Source organism: Pithys albifrons, chromosome 16 (assembly GCF_047495875.1).
Source record: "Pithys albifrons albifrons isolate INPA30051 chromosome 16, PitAlb_v1, whole genome shotgun sequence".
Lineage (NCBI taxonomy): Eukaryota > Metazoa > Chordata > Aves > Passeriformes > Thamnophilidae > Pithys > Pithys albifrons.
In genome coordinates, this window is record NC_092473.1 from 16,015,460 (window position 1) to 16,037,242 (window position 21,783).

Below are 21,783 nucleotides of genomic sequence, written 5' to 3' on the forward strand. Positions count from 1 at the left end.
ACAGCTGGAGGCACAAGTGCAGAATTCCTCTTGAGAAAATGGTTCTTTGCTGTGTCCTTTGTGTGTAGAGACTTGAATATATTTATCTCAGGCCTCCAGGCTAATTTCCTAATTAATAAGGCGTGTTTCATTTGAATTAAGAGGGTTTCTGAGGACTGCTTTCCAACTGTTCAGTGAGTGAAGTGCTTTGTGTTCCAGGCCATGACGTGCCCCAATGCAGTTGTGTCTTATGAGATAGTTCTGTCCATAACACGCCTGATAAAGAAATATGGGAAGGAGCTGCAGGCTGTGACCTGGGATATCCTTTTGGACATCATGGAGCGACTGCTGCAGCAGCTGCAGGTGGGTGTTGGGCCTGGCTTGGTGGGCTCTCATTCCAGAGGCTTTGCCATAAGTTTTCTGACAAGTTAATCTCCTGTTTGTACACTCCAGTGAGCTTTGAAGCTTTAGTCCAGTTCTCACTGTTGTGCTTCTCAACTGAGTTTTCTGTTTGTGTTTATAATTAGCTCTTTCTGGTAAGGTAGAACTCTTCTAGGAATGGTTTTATCTCTTTCAGAGTCTGGAGAGCCAAGAACTTAAGTCCATTGTACATGATCTTTTGACTACAGTGGAAGAACTCTGTGACCAGAATGATTTTCATGGTTCTGAAGAGAGATTTTTTGAGCTGGTGGAAAAATGTGCTGATCAGAGACCAGTAAGGCTCTATTAATGTCCTCCTTTGTTGCCAGTTGAATCTGTTCTGTTACAGCTGGAAGTTGGGAGTTCTAAAATAGCAAATGGTCAGAAAATCCCAACAGGGACTTCCATGAGCCTTGTTCTCGGGGTGGGGTTGGGAGAATGGATATATTGTGTTTGCTTATACACTAAAAGAATAACTCTTGATCTTTCCATGAAAGGAATCTTCTGTATTAAACCTGATAACATACAGAGCTCAGTCCATCCATCCTGCCAAAGATGGCTGGATTCACAACCTGCAGCTGTTAATGGAGAGATTCTTCAGGTAGGAAATCATAACTTTGTGTACTTCTTATATTCAAGAAGCACTTTGAAGTGTGTTTTTCCACCTTTTCATGTTAGATAATTTTATTTTCTGAAGTTCTAAGTTAGTAAATGACAGCTTAGAAGTGTGGTAGTCCCAGGGCACAGTACATGAAAGGATTTATTTAACAGGATAAAAGCTTTCCACTGAGTCATTTATGATGCTTTTTTTCCCCTTTTCTTTATTTCCAGTGGATACTATTCCAATTAGTTGAGGCAGTTGTGTTCCACTCCACAGCACTTTGTAGTTCTGACACCAAACAAGATTTTCCTGTTAAGCATCAGGATTGCATGTGGTTATCCAGTATTCCAGTTATCTGGTTTTGAACTGGTGCTTCTAAAAGGGTTCTGTGCTCTGAAACATCAACATGCAGCAATAACAAACTTGTGTCTCCTCTGTGAAATGCTGCCAAAGAGCAGCTCTTCCTCAGTGCCATGTGTTTGGTTTTAAAGTTGCTCACCAGAGCACTTGTTCTTCTTCCTCGTTTGGATTGGAAATGGGAAAACTGCAATTACTGGTCTCCAGAAGGATTAAAAGCTGAACTGGGATCTGAATTTCCAATAGTTCTGGAATCTGATTTCATATGTAAAGTCATTAACTGAAGGCTCAGCTGATCTGTCACTCTTATTGTTCCAACTCTGAAGTTTGTTATTTTACTTCAGGTTTACTTTCCATTTCCCCTTTCCCTAAATATCAACAACTTTATTTTACTAATTTTTAATTTGCTCTTCCCATTTTAGGAATGAGAGTCGAAGTGCTGTTAGAATCAAAGTCCTGGATGTCCTGTCCTTTGTGCTGAGTATTAACAGACAGTTCTATGAGGTTTGTGTTGACCTGTTTCTGATCACACCTGTGAGGGCCCAGCAGGGTGGGAAAGGCTTTGGTGAGGCACATTTTCAGGTGGACTCCAGGTCCTCCTTACCAGTGGGGAATGCACAAAACTGTGCTTGAAATCTTGCACACACAGCTGACAGCAACATGCCAAGGCTCATGAAGGTCTGTCCTCTTGCAGGAGGAGCTGATAAACCTGGTGGTGATCTCTCAGCTGGCTCACATTCCAGAGGATAAAGACCACCAGGTGCGAAAACTGGCCACTCAGCTGCTGGTGGACCTGGCTGAGGGCTGCAACACTCACCACTTCAACAGCCTGCTGGACATCATAGAGAAGGTGAGTTCCCTGCCAGGGCTTGTGGCACTGCCAGGACCTGCTGTGGGCTTTCATGGCCTTCCAGGATGCAGGTAAAGGAAAGGGCTGTTGGAGTTAAACCATGTCTTACTTTTCTCTTTAACAGGTGGCTGCACATTCTCTCTCGTCTCCTTCTGAACTGGAAGAGAGAGACTTGCTCTCATATTCAGCTTCACTGGAGGATGTCAAGACAGCAGTTCTGGGGCTTCTGATAATTCTGCAGGTAAATGCTCCAGGGCATTGAACACACATTCATAGAATCATAGAATCGATTGGGTTGGAAAAGACCTCTGAGATCATGAAGTCCAACCCTTTTTCCAACTCCATTTACCAGATCATGGCACTCAGTGCCACATCCAATCTCAGTTTAATAATAATCATAATAGTCAGTTCAAAATAGTCTTCTGCTGGACTTGGCTTTTTAGATAACTGTTCCTCTACTGTTAAATGTTCTGACTTGTTTTTTACTATGTAACATTTTAACCCTTGTTTTGGTCATTCCTTTTACTTTTGAGCACTAAATGTTTTACTTTCTTTATTTCCATTGCACATGTTTTCATATGGAGGGCAGATGTGTCCATAAATTAGCAGTAAGGAGGAGTTCATAACCCTGAATAGATTCATTGTGTTTGGTTGGTGCATCCTGAGCTGTGTCTGAGCAGTTGTGAAGAGCAGGTTGTTCCTGTCAGGGCCCCTCTGGAGCAGACAGAGCTGCTCTGGAGTCTGCAGAGGTTCCTTCCAGAGCCATCTGTTCATCTTGCATTCAGGATCAAGTCTTTGCTGCATTTCTCTTGGAATTCTTAGTGCAGACACACATTTCTGGCTGGGTAACAGGTGTCATTGTGCCTTTTGCTGTGTGTTCCTGCCCTGTCAGACCAAGCTGTACAGTTTGCCCTCCAGCCACGCCATGCGGGTGTACGAGATGCTGATCCAGCACGTCCAGCGCCACTACATCTACTCCTACAGCCTTCCCGTTGCCAGCAGCATCAGGTTGCAGGTAGGAGCAGTGCCCTGTGCTCCCAGGCCCACAGCTGTGTGCTGTCTGGGGAATTCTTGGCTGGCAGGTGGGGAATGTGTGCTGCAGACCTTGCCAGAAATAGCATTAAGTGTTTCTTGGCTCATCAGGGTATGTAAATGCACTGTAACACCAGGAGTGGTGCCTCCTGCAGAACTAGCCATGGCAGCTCTTAAAAATCCCTGTGTCCTTGTAAAAATATCACATGCAGGGGTGGGAGAGTTTTCCCCTGGCTTGGGGTGTGAGTGATTCCAGTGTCTTCCCTGTTCCAGGTGTTTGATTTCCTGCTGATGCTCCGGGCTGACTCCCTCCACCGCCTTGGCCTTTCCAACAAGGATGGAGCAGTGAGGTTCAGCCCTTACTGCCTGTGTGATTTTGTGTAGGTTTCTCATTGTGCTAAGCAAAAGAACCACGGATTGGTTTGGGTTGGAAGGGACTTTAAAGCTCATCTCTTTCCCACCCCCTGCCATGGGCAGGGACACCTTCCACTAGCCCAGGTTTCTCCAAGCTATGTCCATCCTGACCTTGAATGCATCTTAATTTACTTTTTTACTTTAAAAAGTCTGTTTTTCAAACTATTTGGGGTTTTTTTTCATGAGGTTAATAGTCCACCAGTAGCAACCTGTAGGTTTTCTTTATCTTCCAAATCCTAGACCAGTCTACAGTTACAGCTTAGGATTGTCTGAACCAGTAACTCTTTGGTGAATTGTTCTCACAAATCACTTACCTGCAGAGCTCTCAGTCTCAGACATGAAATCTGTTTCTTGCACACCAAACTTCACAAAAATATTTACAATTTTCTGCCTCAAGCCACTTTTCACATTGAGTTTCAAGGCAATGATTTGTACAAATCTGACTATTTTTAGTTTTATAGCTTGTCTCAAGTTCTTTGTGTAACCCACACCAAAAGATACCTTTCTAAATTTGCTACAGGCCTGTATAAAAAAATCCTTCACCTGACTGGGCAATCCTGTGCTTTTTTTGATTGAAAATGCAATTTATATTGTTGTTTGGTCTTTAAACTGGCTACCACATAGGGCAGTGCTGTAGGTTACATGAACAGGCTGTTCTGAGCTTGATTTTACATTACATTACGTGTATTTTTCTCCCTTTCTGTGTTGTAGAGAGGCAGAGAAGAGGGCTGCTGACAAAAAGCCCCCTGGCACACTCTCTCCACCTTCAGGCAGCCCCAGTGTGCCTTCCCAAAATGCCACCATCAGGATTGGGCATCTTCCATACTCGATGGTCTTTGGTGTCCTCCTGCAGTGCTTGAAGCAGGTGTGTCCACCCCTGGCATCTTCAGGTTCACTTAAACCAGCTGGCTGGAGAATTCTACCCCAAAATATCTAAATAAGGACTGAAAAGCAATTTCTGCTCCTTCTTGGCCAGAGTCTGGATGGAACTGTGCAGCTTCACAGCCACCAGTGGGAGCAGCAGTTCAGCTCTTCAGAAAATAAGCAAAGCTTTTATTTTACTGCTTCAGAGCAGACAGGGGCAAAAAAAATGTGCTTATGAAACAAGATTAAATAAGTCATCCTGTTTCTGAAAGGACATTTGAAACTTTTGTCCTCTTGGAAGTTTTGAGGTGTTTTGAGAATTGATAAATGCTTTAGACACTAATAAGCTCTAAATATAAATTGTTCCTGAGTGTGGTATTGGACAGAGTTCTGTGTGAGGGGTTGGCTGGCTCTGGAAGTCAATTTGTGCTGGTGCTTCAGAGAATTGAATTCTGGCTCTGCCTTGTTGAGCCCTGCTAGATCTGGATACCATTTCTCTTCCAGTTTGTGATGCCAATATTGCACCTCGGGCTGGGTGACAGACAGGGAGAAAGTTGTGACAGTTAAATGCCACTTCTTTTTCTGGAGCTGCCATGACAAGACCTGTGTGTCTAGCAAATGACATATTGTCTGGAATTTGATTGATCTTACTTTCAAGCTGAACTGAAATCACAAAAAAATGTCAACATTTTCTTTCTTTGCAGGAGACAGACTGGAAGGTGCTGAAGTTGGTTCTCAACAAATTACCCGAGTCCCTCCGCTACAAAGTGCTGTTTTTAACCTCTCCTTGTAACATTGACCTCCTGGCCTCAGCACTGAGCTACATGGTAATGCCATTGATGCTCAGTGCCCAGGTCCTTGGTTTGCTTGGGAGTTGGCTGGGGTTTGTTTTTGGAGTGTTTTTTGTCTTCAGTCTGATATTTTAAGGGTTAGCAGGCTGGTTAACAATCCTCACTCACCTTCTCTTTTTGTGGGAGGGTTGTAGGTACAGAGTAGGTAATAATGAGTGTTCTTTATGTGTGTGTGTATATATATATATATATATATATATATATATATATACACACAGGTGAAAAGGGAGCTATGGCAGTGCCAGTCTGCTGCCTTTTGGGGCTTATTTATAGTGGGAGGTGTCCTAACTTGCTGTGATGTACCAGCTCACAGACAAGAAGACCACGGACCGGCTCCACGGAACCCCAGAAGGCTTTTCCCGCACTGATCTGCACCTGGCTGTGGTCCCAGTGCTGACAGCATTAATATCTTACCATAATTACCTGGACAAAGCTAAGCAGGTAGGGGGGAAGGAGGAGGCTGGAGTGGGATTGGGGCCTGAACCTGTAAAGCATTTCCTATATGAGCTGATTAGGAGACTTTAGTGCAAGGCAACACTGCCCTTTGCTGTTAGGAAAAGCTGCATCTGCTCAGTTTGGGGTGGGGAAAAATACTTTGCTAACTCCATGCAGGCTTAGCTGCCTGGTCAGGTGGATTCACTGCTCGCCTGTCCTCTCTCACAGGTCACAGTGACTCTGCCCTCTGCAGCAAGACCTTTATAAACACAAATGTTCTGTTGAAGCAGAAATTTAATGTCTAAAGTATCTACATATTGAAGTCCCATGCTAAGATTTGGGCCTAGAATGTTCGCAGCAGTGTTCAGGGCTCTGTGTTGGAATTCAGGTGTGTCAGACAGGCCTTGCAGGCTGTTGTGGAATGCTAACTGGAGGCAGGGGATGGTGCAGCAGGGGTTTCTCCTTCCCTCTATTAAGGCTTTGTTTCCTGTCCCCCTTGCAGCGTGAGATCGTGTATTGCCTGGAGCACGGGCTGATCTATCGCTGTGCCAACCAGTGCGTGGTGGCACTGTCAGTCTGCAGCGTGGAGATGCCCGACATCATCATCAAGGCACTCCCTGTCCTAATAGTCAAACTAACCCACATTTCTGCTACAGCCAACATGGCAATCCCTCTCCTAGAATTCCTGTCAAGTAAGTTATGATGTTCTTCTACTTTTGATCATCTATAGTTGTGGTTTTTTGCACTAAATATGAGTATTTTCATTGTGTTGGTCATACAGAATGTATTGTAAGGGTTTCAGTGATGCCTTTGCTCCATCCTCAAGTTATAAATGACTGATCAGCTCTTGTTTGTTACTGGTTTTCTTTTTAAAGCACTTGCACTGAAGGCAGAGACATGCTCTGTGTAGTGTGGCCGTGGTGCTGGAAAACACACTTCTGCTTCCTCCTCCTTGCATAACACTGTACTGTGATGTTAACTCAGCTGATCATTTAAAGCAAACAAACTAAATTAAACTGAATTGTGATGTTGAATGGTTTGTGTTTGGGCCTCACTTGTGTTGGTTCTCTTGTTCCAGCCCTGGCCAGGCTGCCTCACCTGTACAGGAACTTCGCAGCGGAGCAGTACGCGAGCGTGTTCGCCATCTCCCTGCCCTACACCAACCCCTCCAAGTAAGGCCATGCCAAATGTGCTGCTGCCTCCTCTCTGAAGTTAACAGTATGGACATGCCTTTCTTGTAGCACTTGGTATTTGTAGTATATTGCTCATTCTGCTGTCTCCAGGCTTTTCCCAAAGAAGGGACATTTCTTCCCTGTGAGGGTGGGGAGTCCCTGGCACAGAACAGAGCTCTTGAGGTTTTTTTTTTGTTCAGGTAAAGGATAAGGTCTGTTTCTCAGATTGAAACATGCAGCATTAAGCTGTGGAGATGTTTCTGCTGTTGCAGGTTTAACCAGTACATCGTTTGCCTGGCCCACCACGTGATCGCCATGTGGTTCATCCGCTGCCGCCTTCCCTTCCGGAAGGACTTTGTCCCCTACATCACCAAGGTAATGGGCACCACCCAATCCAACAGCACAGAGTAAAAGGGGTGACTTAAAAGCTCATCTGAGAACTTCAAAGGTTCTGTTTAAAGCTAGAAAAAGTCTTCTTGTCAGCATCTCTTGTAAAACTGCCCGAGAGCTCTCTGTGTTGGCTTGGGGACTCTGAGCTGTGTGTTGTGGCCATTCACACTGTCCCCCTTGTCCCCCTGGGCAGGGTTTGCGCTCCAACGTGCTCCTCTCCTTCGATGACACCCCTGAGAAGGACAGCTTCAGGGCTCGCAGCACGAGCCTCAACGAGAGGCCAAAGAGGTAAACAGGGCCTGTGTCCCTGTCCCTGTGCTCACACCCTTCCCTGTCTTTGTCTGGAGGAGCTGGGTCAAGTTATCCAAAATGTGTCAGTGCAGTAAGCAAGGAAAGTAAACCTCTTTAGGTCAGGGGATGGGGCCCAGACAAACAGGTTGGTAGGAAGGTGGGATCAAACCAGGCTGACAGGCTGGTGGGAAGGTGAGACATCACTGCCTGTCCTGGAAGCCTTTGCAGGGAGGTGTGGGGCTTTTTGGTGTTAACTTTTGAAAATCAACAGTCCTTTCAGGTTGATGTGTGCCAGTACAATGTTACCAGAAATAACAGAGAAGGGTAATACCAGAAGGAACAGAATCCCATGTTCATGTGGATTGTGTGAACTCCTTTCATAACTGATCTGTAACGAGTGAATTTTAAATGATTGCCAGAGAATTGGTTGTGATCAGCAACCTGGATAAATGAGAGAGCCAGTGCTGTGCTTTTCCGTGGTACTCCCTGTCAGATCAGTGCACTGGCTGGCACACAGCTGCCTTCTGTCTGGATGTGCTGAGCCCTTTTTGTTTGTTAATTTTGAAGCCATGTGTCAGCTTTAGCAAAGCCTTTAGAAGTCAGAGCTATCTTGCCAGCAATCTTTCAAAGCACCCTTTTGCATATTCCCTGGAAGGCATTCAGGGTTTCTCCAACATCCTTGTACCTGCAGGGATTGCCTAAATTGGTTCACTTAACTTGCTTCAGTGTTATGAGCAGTGAGCACATGGTGGCATCTGAACCCTGGGGAAAGTGCCTCTACTTTACCTGCAAGGCTCCAGGAGAGTCTTGCAATGAGGAAACACCACCCCTGCCCTAATGCTGCAGCTGTAAACCCTGTGTTGTGTTTCATCTCTCCCATCTCCTCCTCTTTCATCCAGAAACTTGGAAGAGAAGCCTTTGACACTCATCTCTCCAATTAGAATTTCAACTAATCTTTTTTCTTTTTTTTCCCCCTCAAAAAAAACCTGTTAAATTCTACCAGGTTGGAATACTACTGTATCTAAAGGCTTTTGCTGGATGAGTTTCCACAGAAATCTCTGCTGAGGAGTGTGGGCTGTACTCAGCAGTGACCTGCAGCACTGGAGTGTCAGGATGCCACTGCCTCTGGGTCTGGCTGAGCTTGGATTCTGGCCAGGGCAGAGAGGAAATGGCTTGGAGCAGATGTATTTCCTTGCTTCAGAAGCTTCTGTGCTTGGTTTTCACTCCTTAAGCCTAAAGAATGAGCATTTCCATGCCCTAGCTGAGATGCTGGGTGTTCCAAGAGATCACAGTCCCAATGGTTCCCAGGGTTCCTGGATGTCCTGATGTTGGTGTAGGTGATTATTTCTGAGTATGGGCTCTCTGCAGCTCATCCCCAGTTGTGGCCAAAAGTGATCTGTGAGAGGCTGTTGGGAGAAGGACAAATAAATCCTGCTCCCTCCAGGTGGCAAACTGAGGTGTAATAACTCACTGAAATGAGGGTGGCAAATAAATTGTGTTTACAAAGAGCCAGAAGGGTTAAATCAGTGCCTGTATTTTACACATGGGGATGGAAACTGCTGGACCAACTGCTCTGTCCAAATTAGAACTGAGCCTGGTGAGCATCTCAGTGACTAATTAAGGTGCCTCTTAAGTCTTAATTGCTGTCATCTCCCACATGTGGTTGGCACTTGACAGTGTGAACACTAATTTCCTTGTGTTCCAGCTGAAAGTCAAGTGGTTACCTGGAGCCACTGGAATGAGGCAGCTGGTTTGGCAGAGGAGCATCACAGAGCCAGCAACAGCCAAGGGGATGTTTGTTGGCTGTGCAGGGCCTTGTGTGGGTGGGCTGAGTGACCCCAGTGCCCTTACCTGAGCTAAGTGGCACCTCTGAGAGGCCCTGGGTGTGTTGGATTGGGGTAAAAGCTCAGATTTGAGCCAGGCCTAGCAGAGACACAGATGGGCAACATGTTCCTGTATCTCTTAGAAAAAGCTGCTGGTGCCTGGTATAGATAAAGCACTTTAGATCTGTGGAAGTCCTCAGGTGTTTAGTTGTGCTGAGGTGATGAGTTGGGGCATCACAAGAGGTGGTTGAACTGCACAAAACTTCTCAGCCTTGAGAAGTTTGTGCCCAGTGAGCCCTCAGGTGCCTTTGGTGAACAGCTCAGTATTCCAACTCTCATTTCAACCAGTTTTTTTCTTTTAGCTTGTACTAATTTCATTTGTTTTGGAGCACATTTAAAATCTTGTTTTCAAAATGTGGTGTGTCTTTTTAATGCTTTCAGCTCTGCTTGTTTGTATGTTTTAATTTTTTTGTTTCCCTTTTTTTTTTTGGCATTTGTTTTATTTTCCATCACCCTCCGGGATCCCCCAATATTGACCCTGTGACTGTGACCTTTCAACCTACATCCCTACAATGATTTCCTCCCTTCCTGTGACCTCTTTGGGGGCTTGGTGCTTCTCCACATAGTAGTTTAAGACTAGCCAAAAATGCAAAGCAAGGCTTGAATAACTCTCCTCCAGTGAAAGAGCTGAAAGAACCCTCTGCAGTTGATGCCTTCCGGTCCCGCAGCATCAGTGTGTCTGAACATGTGGTCCGCAGGTAGAGGCACTTTAAATGGGGCAATCCAAGAGCAACTCAGCCCTTGGAGGTTTTCCTGCAGGGGTGGGTGGAAGCAGGGGGGAATTGCATGTGGGATGCTTGCATGTCTTTGGTACCCAACAGAAACTTGGGCTTGGCTGCGGTGAAAGTGTCACGGGTGTCCTGTGGCTCCCCAAGGTCGGACGTTGGGCTGTCACAGCACACCCCGTGTGTGTGTGGTTACTTTGCCACATTCTCTGGTGCTTTAGCAACAAAAAATTCTGTTTTCAAAGTAAAGATGGTGAAGTGAGAAAAAAAACCTCAAAAACCACCAAAAAAGACGCCAAAGAAAGGGAAAAAGGTTGCATTCTGTGCGAGTGAGAGGGCTGGTTACAACTGACTGAAACCTGAGCCCTCCAAGTTGTGACTTGCCCCAGGGAGGCTTTGAAAGCTCTGCAGAGTTCTGTAGAATCCTTCCTCCCAGCCCAGAAGGAGCAGCCCTGGCCTCAGTTTGGAATTTGTTGGTTGAGGCTGAAGGAGCTGATGGAAGTATTCTGGTCTCCATAAGATGCCATGAAAAGCTGAATTTGTCTTTCCATAGAGCAGCACAGGCTGTGCTCAGCCCGTGGGAAGCTGTTGCTTCCATGACTAAAGAAAACAAGATTTGATTTCAGGCATTGATTTGATTGATGGACAAGATTTGATTGCAGACATTGATCTGCTCCCATGAAAGATGAAACAGTTAATGGCAGTTTTAAAAACATATTTCTGAGTCACTTCCCTCCAGCATTAAACTGCTGCTGGTTTTAATTCTGAACCTGAAGATTTGTGCCTTAATCTCTAGGATTGCTGTCAATGGAACTTGATTTTCTGTTTGTTTTTTTTTTTTTATTTTTGACCATATCTGGTGTTTGGGAAAAAGAGACTGAAGTGACTGAATTATAAACATAATTCTGACACTTCATTTTAAGGAAGAAATTCTTCCCTATGAGGATAGGGAGACCCTGGCACAGGTGCCCAGAGAAGCTGTGGCTGCCCCATCCCTGGGAGTGTCCAAGGCCAGGTTGGACAGGGCTTGGAGCAACCTGGGAATGTGTCCCTGCCCATGGCAGGGGGAATGACAGAAACCCAAACTTGGGATTCTGTGATTCTCTGATATCCCCATTAATCAGTAGGTGATTTTGTCTTGTATTTATATGTAAGGAGCAGCAACAAAACATTCAGATAATTACCCTTAGTGGTGCCAAGGCAGTTGTCATGTCATTAAAAAATGGGGCTGTACTTCAGCTTGGTTTGTATTATGATGGCACAAGGAGTTGCTTTCTCAAATCCTGCAGTCCAGTCTGCTGCAGGAACTGTTCTAAGCTGACTTGGCTGTTTTGAAGGCAGACTTGCCCTCTATTCTTGTGCCAATTTCCTGTTCAGAGTGCAATTCTTTTTCTATTTCAAGTTAAATTGGGTTTTACGTAGTTACTGAATTTGGAGGGGAAAAAGCAATCCATGGAAGAGATGCAACAGAGAAAAAAGCAAACCACAGGATTATAAAGTTAAATCTGGACTGCCCCAATTTCTGGCTCATGGGCAACATTCTGCCTGGGAAGCTGGTGCTGGTCATGGGGTGCTTGCCCTCAGCATAGATTAGGGAACTCAGAGCATGATGCTGCCACTCACTCCTTGCTTGGGGCACTTGCCCATGGGCCACCAACATCAGAGAGCTCTGGTCTGGCCAGCTGAGTGACATTTTAATGTCCTCAGGCTCTCCAGATGAAACACTGTCTGCAATGACAGTGTGTGAAGCACAACATGAGGCTGATCCCAAAATACATTGATCTGCCCTGGGTTTGGTGCCTGCCACCTCTCTGATCTGGCACATGCATGTGTGGCAGGCTCTGCATCCCTCTGGCTCTCGGGTGACAGGGACCAGCATTTTGCAACATGATCTGTTAGCTGGGAACATTCTCTTCCAGTCGCATCCAAACATCCATCACCAGCTCGAGCCTGGGCTCTGCAGATGAAAATTCAATGGCTCAGGCTGATGACAACTTGAAAACCCTCCACCTGGAGCTCACAGAGACCTGCCTGGATATGATGGCCCGATACGTCTTCTCCAACTTCACTGCGGTGCCGAAGAGGTACGGGGTCAGTCCCTGACCAGGGAGAGAGGGGATGGTTTGGGGTTCAAATTTCACATTATTAGTGGAAAAGTCCTGTGACACGTTGGGATCTGGCAGGCCCAGGCTCTGAAGCCTTTCCTCAATGATAAAATCTGGCTTGGCTAAAGAGGAGCATAGATGAGAGGAGAGAAGGCTCCAGGGAGACCTTAAGCCACTTTGGTGCCTGAAGGGGATCCAGGAGAGCTGGAGAGGGACTTTGGGCAAGGGATGGAGGGACAGGACAAGGGGGAATAGCTCCCACTGCCAGAGGGCAAGGTTAGGTGGGATACTGGGAAGGAATTCATCCCTGTGAGGATGGGCAGGCCCTGGCACAGGTGCCCAGAGGAGCTGTGGCTGCCCCATCCCTCAAAGTGTCCCAGGCCAGGCTGGACAGGGCTTGGAGGAACCTGGGCTGGTGGAAGGTGTCCCTGCCTGTGGGAGAGGGTTGGAACTGGATGAGCTTTAGGATCCTTCCAACCCAAACCATTCCATGACTCTGTGAAGTCCATTGGAGACAATCAGCCTTTGCCTCAGCCTGGAACTGTCTGAAGGAGATCCCTTGAAGGCTCTGGGAGCAGTGCTTTGTTCCACATCCCTGCTGGATGTCACAGTGTTTGCTTCCAAAGCTCATCCATTATCCTGATGGATAATGTGTATGTTGACAGGCAAAAGGAAAGGTATAAATGCTGTATAAAGAAGGAAAGCAGGCAGTACCTCCTGCATGGTTAGTGAAATCAGCTTTGTTCTCTGCCTCCTGAGAAAGGTCTTCATCACAACTGTGTTCTCAGGTCTCCTGTGGGTGAGTTTCTATTGGCTGGAGGAAGGACAAAGACATGGTTGGTTGGCAACAAGCTGGTGACCATCACTACAAGTGTTGGAACAGGGACAAGGTCCCTGCTTGGCCTGGACTCTGGAGACTTCCAAAGCACCACAGAATCCAGGTAGCTTTTGCTCTTATTTGCAGAAGTTTCCACCTCACTTCAATTTTCACCCAAACCGCTGTCACTGTGCATCTTTTTAGCTTTTCCTCTTAGCAGAAGAGGAATGTCTTACTAGTCCAGCATGACTTCTGTGTCTCAACATCTCCAAAATCTTCTTTTCCCACAGCTCAGACCCTGTTTTGCAAGTGAGACAGACTAAAGAAGCTCCAGCCAAGCTGGAGTCTCAGGCTGGGCAGCAGGTTTGCAGAAGCTCTCGCAGCAGAGTGCGATCCATGTCGGGTGAGTTCCCAGCCTGGAGTCTCACTGGCATTCCTGGGTCTGTGTCACAGGTTTAAGTGTCCAGTGCCTCCTGTGGCTGAGCTAATTTGGGACTGGACCTGGCTGGTGTTTAGTAACGGGCAGGTAGCAGGAGCAGTTTGGCCTCAGGGGTGAGGAGGCTCCTCCTGCTTCCCTCTCCTTGCAGGAGAGCTTTGGTTGTCACAGAAGGTTGTTTAGAAGAAACACAGGGAAGATAAAATTCTCTTGGGTTCCTGTCATGGTTTAAAACCAATTGGCAGCTAAACCCCACCCAGATGCTCCCTCAGTCCCCTGGGGTGGGATGGGGAGAGAATTGGAAGGGGGAAAGTAAAGAAACTCGTGGGTTGAGAAAAGAACAGTTTAATAATGGAAATAAAATAATAGTAACAGTAATAATTGTATTGAAAAGGAAAACAACCCCCAGGACAGTTCACAGTATTGTGTGTACAGCTTCTAGAGGAGTTTAAAAGTCCTGTTACTGAGCTGTTTTTGTGCCAAACTGAGCATGACTCTCCCTTGGTCTGCCTCTGTCCTGCCAGGTGGCCATGCCTTACGTGTTGGTGCCTTAGACAGCTCAGCCTCCCATTTTCCCAGTGGCTCAACTTCCCAAGGGACACAGGGCCCTGCTGCTCCTGCAGCTCGCTCAGAGAAGGCTAATCCTGCTCCACAGACACCCCTGCAGAAGGAAAAGGCAAACTTGGCTGCCTATGTCCCACTGCTGACCCAGGGATGGGCAGAAATCCTGGTGCGCAGACCCACAGGTACGTCCTGAGTGTGGAGGGAGATCCTGGGCTTGGTGAGAAATCAGAGCCTGGCTGAAGAAAAATCTGTATTTAATTGTGAATAGGTCTCTATTGCTCGCTGCCTTTTGAGACTATAGAACCAGGGAATAGTTGGGTTTGAAGGGACCTTAAATCCCACCCAGTGCCGCCCCCTGCCATGGGCAGAGACACCTCCTACCAGCCCAGGTTTCTCCAAGCCCTGTCCAGCCTGGCCTTGGACATTCCAGGGATGGGGGCATCTACAACTCTGAGTAGCTGCACAGTTGTGTTTGCTCTTAGGGAAGGAACAATGACATGTTCAAGGTCAAAATTTTTGAACACTGGAATGTTCCACAACATAACAGGAATTACCTGTTTCAGCTAAAATCTGCTTCGTGAGAAAATAACTGACCTGGTATCAGTAATTAAAATACCTGAGTGTTTTGGGTGCCTTTTGAGAATCTGCTGTAATAATGAGTTACCAGGGATGGGTTTTGCAGAGCTTGGGGTGAAGTGCAGAGCACAGGCAGTAGGAAATTAATCAAGTGTTTCTGCAGAACTGAGAGCTTGGTCCATTTTGATTTTTAATTGCAAATTCCAAAACAGTTTGTGCTTCTCCAGTGTGAGCTGGGAATACTCACCACCCTGCCCTGATGTTTCCCTTCCAGGTAACACCAGCTGGCTGATGAGTCTGGAGAACCCCCTGAGCCCCTTTTCCTCAGACATCAACAACATGCCCCTGCAGGAGCTCTCCAACGCGCTCATGGCCGCCGAGCGCTTCAAGGAGCACCGGGAAACGGCTCTGTACAAATCCCTGTCCGTGCCCTCCTCCAGCCTGGCCACTGGCACAGCCAAGCCATCGCTCCTGCAGCGCTCCAACACAGGTGAGAGCTCTGGGCACGAGCCTGGCCCTGGGGGACAGTCTGAGCCTGCAGGCCCTCTAGAGCAGTGAGGCTGGGAGCATCAGGCACACCAGCAGTGAGAAGGGGATCAGTTCTTGTGCCCAGGAGTTTTCAGTGAAAATTCCCTCCTCCTTGCCTCTGCTGTTCCGTGGGAAAAGCACCTCTCTTTGTAAAGGGAAGGAAGAGGAGTAATGGAGCTTCTCTGGAGGAGTCGTGTGTTTCATGTGTTTCCCAAATGAAAATGAACAAAGTCATGGATCTGTTCCCTCTTCCACTTGTTTGGGGCTGATCTGGGCATCCCACTTGTGGATGGATCTTTCCATGCAGTGTTTCCATTTCCATTTGTCTTCAGTATGGGAGTCTGTGTTGGGCACTCAGAGCTGCAGGTTCCTGGGGGAAGGGCCCATTCCAAACCTGGCCAGCCAGGATGAGGTGTTTGCCACTGGCTTTGACAGCAGGAGATACCAGAATGCAAATCCTGTTGGATTTATCCACCTCTGAAAAGGACTGTTCAGCCTTTAGTAGGACCCCTTGGGTTTCATTTGCTGCTTTTCTTTTAACACAGAGGCCGAGGATTTTCACTGTATTTACTTTGGTGGTAGTTCAGCTGTTAATGTTGGGGATTAGTCCTGACCCACAGCTTTTGAAGCTTTCTGTAATCCCTGCTCAGAGCTCTTACCCAACACTGAGGCTCTGAGCACTGCTGGCACCATCAGAACTGGGCAGTGGTACCAGCAGACCAGGCTTTGCTGGGAGCAGTGGGACAGATTGCCTGGACATCTGGTCAAAATGCCAGTTTTCAGTTTGTTTTAAACAGGCCAGGGTATGATCTTAGGATTCCAGAATGTGTAAACACAAAACTGGAGTAAAATTAAATCAGCACCTTTTAAAACAAACAAACAAACAAACAAACAATTTTCCATGAACACTTTTCTAGGCTCCTGGGAATTGAGGTGTATAGGAGCTAAGTGATCAGCTGAGAGCACCACCTGAATGCCACTCTGTGCCAGTCTGAGAGGGTCATTTTGGCCACATCCTCATTAACAGCTCCAGCAGACCTGCTGGACCTGGCTGGGGAATGACTGGAAGAGGTTTTGCTCTCAGACTGTCACATGCCTGTTGTTCTGCCTCTTTAGAGGTTAAACCTCTGTGAGTCTTTACTTGTATTTCTACTCTTCAGGCTCTTCTGTGGGTTTAAAAATGGCCTTGTGCCAAAAGTGTGTAGGTCAGGAAAGGCTCAGCCTGGTTTCCTGTGTGTGCTGGGATATCAGGAAGGAATTCTCTGTGTCCAAGCTCAGCAAGTGCATTCTGCAAAGGGAGCAGTTGGAGCCTGCATTGTTGGATGTGTTTATTCCTCCTTATCCGTGTTGAGACCTTGTGCCCTTAAAATACCCCTTTGGCATCTAGTGAGCTTATCCCAGCTTGTTCTTTCCTTTGTTTCATTTATTTATTTATTTGTTTTAAAATAGGCTCTTGGTTACATTTTGAACTCTGTGCTTTTTAATTTTTTTATATTTTTTATTTTCATATAGTCTCTCCTTCCTTTTGATGTAGCTGCTCACTTGATTTCCCTTTGCAGTGGCCTCTTTCTCTTCCATGTACCAGTCCAGTTGTCAAGGGAAGTTGCACAGGAGCATATCCTGGGCAGGTATATTTATATATCTTTAAGGAAAAAAAAAACAAAAAAACCCCAATATTGCCATAGAAGAACACCTCTGATTCATAGAAAATGTATCCCTCATCCCTCATTTTCCCCTTCATGTCTCCTGTCTGTCCCCAGTCTCATCACTCTCAACAAATGGGATCTTGACTAGCATGAAGAAGTCCAAGCCAGATCCAACATTTGCAAGTGCACACAATATCTCAAAGCAACTTTGGTTTTAGCTGGGGTGGCTCTTGAGTCCTGAGGCAGAGTCCTAAACCTGTCTGGGTGCCTTAATCAGTTGAATTCTTCATTTTCAGCTTCATTTTACAATTGGCTTTGTGTTCTGCTCAGTGGAAAAGCTCCCACTTGTGAGAAGAGCAGCAGGACAAGCTCCCCTGGAATAGAGTCCTTGGCTGCTCAGCCCACAGAACTCTGCCAGAATTGGACACAAAAAGATAAGAGGAGCTGATAGATGTATTTTTGAAACACACATAAAGTGTGACACTAGCATGGATGGTGGTTAGGAGTATTTTAAATGAAAAAGAAATTTATCTCGGCAGAAAACCTGCTAAATTCTGCCTTTTAGGGGCTTTATAATAGTAGAAAACCTTTCTCCACTTCAGTAAAATTGATTTCGTAATTAAATGAAGTGGAGATCAAATTACACACCTTATGAGCACAACACCTGCATTGCTTTGATAACCTGCAATGCTTTGTGATTTTAATTAGAGGGTTCAAATGTCTTTCTGCCTCTTTCCTTCACTGGAAAACTCCCTGTAGAGCACTGGGGTGTTCTGAGCTGCTGGTGGGTGTTGTCAGAAGCCTCTCAAAGCAACACAAAGCTGCTGCAGTTAAATATTTTTCTGTACTTCTCTCTGCTTCTGTTATTCTCTTCCCACCTAAAGAATAATTAGTGCTTGGATAATTGAAAAGCACCAGCAATGTTGGCAGAGGTGTAAGAGGGAAGCTTGGAAGCACTGGCTATGTGCAGGTGTGTTCTGGCTTGGACAGCTAACCAGATCAGCACGTTGTTTTGGTTCCTTTTGGTTTGTTTTGTATTTTTAGAAGGTTTGTGTGTGCAATGCTAACTCTTAATTGCTTCTTTGAAATAACTTTGGTCCTGCGAGCTGAAATCAAGCCAGGAAAAGCTGCTTTAGTGATTTTTCGTTGTATTTTTTTAAATTTGCTGATTATCTTTTTTTTTTTTTTTATGTGTGCTAATTTTTAGTTTTATTATTACTTTGGAAAACAAATCTTGGCCTTTCAGATTGGTCTTCCAGTCCCTTGTGTGCATAATGGGAAGCCTCCTGTTCTCCAGCCTTTTCCTCAGGACAAAAAGCAAGGCCAAGAGGAGCCTTTGGTCAGACTCATCCCTGTGGTCAGTGCCTGGAGTAGATCCAACGTTGTCCTCCAAGTAGGCAGGGATTCCAAGGAGTTTTCTTGTCAGTGTGGTTCCATTCCCTGTTTGTCTGAGCAGGTGCCACGTGCAGCTTTGCTGCAGTGCCTGTGTCACTCCTGCTCTTGTCCTTCCACATGTTTAGGGCTGAATTGTTCTGCTGCTCCTGAGATATGCCAGGAAAACTGCCAAACTGCAAGGAAATGGCTCCTAGGAAAATTTCTTATCTCCTTCCAGGCCTCAAGGCACAGGAGTGTTGCATTTCAGTACAAGAAACTCTCCCTGTGTTGCACTCTTGCACAGAACTGATGTCTCAGTGGACTTCTAGCACTAGGCTTGTACTTTCCTACATCTCTGTAGTTCCTGTCTGTCCTGGTAACCAATGTCCAAGGTCCCATTTCCTCATTCTGTCCCCTCCTTGTCCATCAGTAACAATTGGAAACAACTGCACTTCCTTTGCCCGAGGCAGCCCTTTGCTGTGAGGGGGATTTAGGGATTTATTCCATGCAAAAGGGGAACCCGGAGCGAGTCTGACATGCCAAGAAACCAAAGAGCACTCATTCCATGTGGCCTTCCATTGAGATCCCGTAGGGAAAAGGCTGGTACTTCAGAGGAGAGGATGGGGGCCTGCCCCTCCGGGCCCTCTCCAAGCTCAGCTCCCTGCCCTGTGTCTCCGTAGAATCCGCCGTGGTGCTGGAGGAGGGGAGTGCAGGGGAGATGGAGCTCAAGGAAACAGAGTCCCCAGCGGAGACTCCGGAGAGTGAGGACATGGAGACGTCGTGTTCGGAGCACGTGCTGAGCGAGGAAAGGTTTGGTAAAGCCCAGGAGTCCTACAGCAGGGTAAGGAGGCCCAGGGGGAGTGTGGTGTGTCCTGGGACAGAGCCATGGGAGAACTGTGTGTGAATTCCCTCTTGGTACCCTTGGAATCAACTCCCTGATGAGACCAAAGTGCACATGAAGCCATCACAGAGTTTGGATGGCCTGGGGGCACTGCAGAGGAAAATGCCAGTTATATCAGGGTCCTTGATCCACATTTATTTGTGCTTGGCATCTTTGTGCTCACCTTTCCCTGGAAGTGTCAGGGGCTTTGAGCATTGCTGTTGTCAGCTTTTATTGTGGCTCTCAGGAAAAGGAAGAAATTCTTTACTACGAGGGTGGGCAGGCCCTGGCACAGGTTGCCCAGAGAAGCTGTGGCTGCCCCATCCCTGGAAGTATCCAAGGCCAGGTTGGAAAGGGCTTGGAGCCCCCTGGGCTGGTGGGAGGTGTCCCTGCCCATGGCAGGGGGTGGGACTGGATGGGCTTTGGGGTCCCTTCCAGCCCAGAACAGTCTGGAATTGTGTGATTCCATGAAAAGTGTTCATCTTTGTTTCTCTCTCTTTAAGTCGTCCTCCACCTCCAGCCAAGAAGACAAATCACTGAAGTCAGAGGACCTGGTGGAGGGCGGCATTCCCATCGGGAGGGAGGACGGCCGGACGCTGGAGGAGCTCTCCTTCCAGCCATCCCAGCCGCTCAGCAAGTCCAGCTCCTCCCCGGAGCTCCAGACGCTGCAGGAGGTCCTCAAGGATGCCAATGGCAGAGAAGTAACCAGGAGGCTGAGCACGGAAGTGAAGTCCAAATCCCAGTCTGGGAACCTGGAAGGGGAAGGGCTGGGCAGCTGGCTGGGCAGGGGCGAGGACTGCAGGGTCACCGGGGCGGGCTCGGAGGGCGCCGGAGCCGCCACCTCTCCCCGCTCGCCCTCGGGACACCGGCCCCGGGGATACACCATCTCCGACTCTGCCCCGTCCAGGAGGGGCAAGAGGATCGAGAGAGACGCCTTCAAGGGCAGGACAGCAGCTTCCAATGCTGAGAAAGTGCCCGGGATAAACCCCAGGTGGGTGGAGATGTTGTCAGAGCCAGAAACAGGAGCTCAGACCTGCTGCGTCATGGCTGGGGCTGTCCAAAAGGTTCTGTGGGGTCTGCAAAGCAGGATCTGATTGAAAAAGATTAATTACCTGCTCTATTAAGGAGCTAATACAGAAATATTGAGCCTGCTACCAAATCAGCTTTGTGATTTAAGAAACAAAACTTCTAAATAGTGAAAGAAATACATGAATAGTTTCCTCATGTTCTTAATCTATGCTAATTTAAGGTGTGTGGCTCAGCTGCAGGTCACCTAGAGTTAATTTTGCTGTCAACTGCATGAATTACTAGTTTTGCATTTCAAGAAATATAATATGCAAAATCCTAAGAAAAAGAAATAGAAGAGTTATAATTGTTGGGTTTTGAACTTGAGATATTGGTAGTTGCCCAAAATTGCCTGGTGAGACAATTTTCATCTTACTGAGGGCAGGCAAAATGGAAATGAATGTGCAGTGATGTGTCTGATAACCCAGAGCACCCCTGGAGCTGTGAGGCAGGAGGGCATTCCTGCTCCTCCATTCCTTGCCTTTGAAAGGGAATTTGTGTGGCTGCTGCTGTTGGACACTTCATTGCTTTTCTGACAGGGGTCTATTACAAACTGCAGGTAGCCCAGGCACCTGAAGTGCCTAAAAGATGAGTAATACCCTGTTGGCATTTTAATTGCTCCTATTTTTCTGCTGTACATAATGTTCTTGCATCCAACTGATCAAAATTGACTTAATTTATATGAATTAATGACTTCCCCCTGTCTCCCTTAGCTTTGTGTTCTTGCAGTTGTACCACTCCCCCTTCTTTGGTGATGAAAACAACAAACCCCTCCTGTTGCCAAATGAGGTAGGCAAGGATTTTTTTGTAAATTCTTGTAGTTAATTTTTCTAACCTCATTGCTTTCTTTGAGTTAAAATGCTAATTACCAAGGTTCAGCACAAGTGGTGCAATTTGAAGGTGTTTCCTACCAGCAGTGCCACAAATAAGAGATTCTCTGTATCCCAATCCTGATGGCTGCTGATTGATGGCCCTACATTGGATTTGGGTTACTGGGAGATGTTACTGGTGGTGTCTCAGAGCCCTGGACAGAAGGCAGGGAGAACTGAGTGGTTTGGGGGTTGCTGGTAGGATGAGAAGTGAGCATTAGGTGACCTGTCAGCCCTCTGTGTAATTGGGAATGGGCAAGAAGCTTTCTGTGGATATTAGTCAGAAAATTCCTGGAGAAGTAGCACTGGAAGGAGGTTCTGGAGAGCTGAGCCCACAGACTCCTGCTGGCAGTTTCTCTTTGCTTTGTCTGTGGGTGGTCAGGCAGGAGAGAGCCCAGGTGAGATGAGGAGCTGCCTTGGGCTACAAATATTCTTCAGAGCAAGACACACAACCGTTTTCCGTGCCTGGAGCTGAAATGAAGATATGATGAGATTTGTCATGGCAAATGCATCCAGCCCAGGCAGCTGGGCACATTAATGTCACCTGGAGTGTAAACCCAGGAGAGCTGGTGCCAGATGGCACAGAGCACTCCCTGTCCCTGGGCTGACAGGCACTGTGCCCGAGCAGGGCAGCATCCAGCAGGGAAAACTCTAGGGAA

The 21,783-nt window shown here is 46.9% G+C and overlaps 1 protein-coding gene across 6 annotated transcripts in view; it reads left to right on the forward strand.

The window, feature by feature from the left end:
• TSC2 (TSC complex subunit 2) overlaps nucleotides 1-21,783 on the forward strand; it is a 32,980-nt gene that overhangs the window by 6,342 nt on the left and 4,855 nt on the right. The window contains exons 11-35 of one of the 6 annotated variants that reach the window (XM_071571594.1): nucleotides 199-342; nucleotides 557-694; nucleotides 897-1,000; nucleotides 1,780-1,861; nucleotides 2,052-2,207; nucleotides 2,332-2,448; nucleotides 3,100-3,222; nucleotides 3,513-3,619; nucleotides 4,365-4,518; nucleotides 5,222-5,344; nucleotides 5,675-5,809; nucleotides 6,306-6,495; nucleotides 6,882-6,975; nucleotides 7,248-7,350; nucleotides 7,559-7,653; nucleotides 10,106-10,237; nucleotides 12,184-12,348; nucleotides 13,158-13,310; nucleotides 13,477-13,589; nucleotides 14,147-14,368; nucleotides 15,037-15,252; nucleotides 16,850-16,918; nucleotides 18,991-19,151; nucleotides 19,694-20,181; nucleotides 20,969-21,044. In XM_071571594.1, the coding sequence (XP_071427695.1) occupies nucleotides 199-342; nucleotides 557-694; nucleotides 897-1,000; nucleotides 1,780-1,861; nucleotides 2,052-2,207; nucleotides 2,332-2,448; nucleotides 3,100-3,222; nucleotides 3,513-3,619; nucleotides 4,365-4,518; nucleotides 5,222-5,344; nucleotides 5,675-5,809; nucleotides 6,306-6,495; nucleotides 6,882-6,975; nucleotides 7,248-7,350; nucleotides 7,559-7,653; nucleotides 10,106-10,237; nucleotides 12,184-12,348; nucleotides 13,158-13,310; nucleotides 13,477-13,589; nucleotides 14,147-14,368; nucleotides 15,037-15,252; nucleotides 16,850-16,918; nucleotides 18,991-19,151; nucleotides 19,694-20,181; nucleotides 20,969-21,044 (3,660 nt within the window). The remainder of the gene's footprint in view (nucleotides 1-198; nucleotides 343-556; nucleotides 695-896; nucleotides 1,001-1,779; nucleotides 1,862-2,051; nucleotides 2,208-2,331; nucleotides 2,449-3,099; nucleotides 3,223-3,512; nucleotides 3,620-4,364; nucleotides 4,519-5,221; nucleotides 5,345-5,674; nucleotides 5,810-6,305; nucleotides 6,496-6,881; nucleotides 6,976-7,247; nucleotides 7,351-7,558; nucleotides 7,654-10,105; nucleotides 10,238-12,183; nucleotides 12,349-13,157; nucleotides 13,311-13,476; nucleotides 13,590-14,146; nucleotides 14,369-15,036; nucleotides 15,253-16,849; nucleotides 16,919-18,990; nucleotides 19,152-19,693; nucleotides 20,182-20,968; nucleotides 21,045-21,783) is intronic. The other 5 variants (XM_071571595.1, XM_071571596.1, XM_071571597.1 and 2 more) reach the window with 5 other exon arrangements.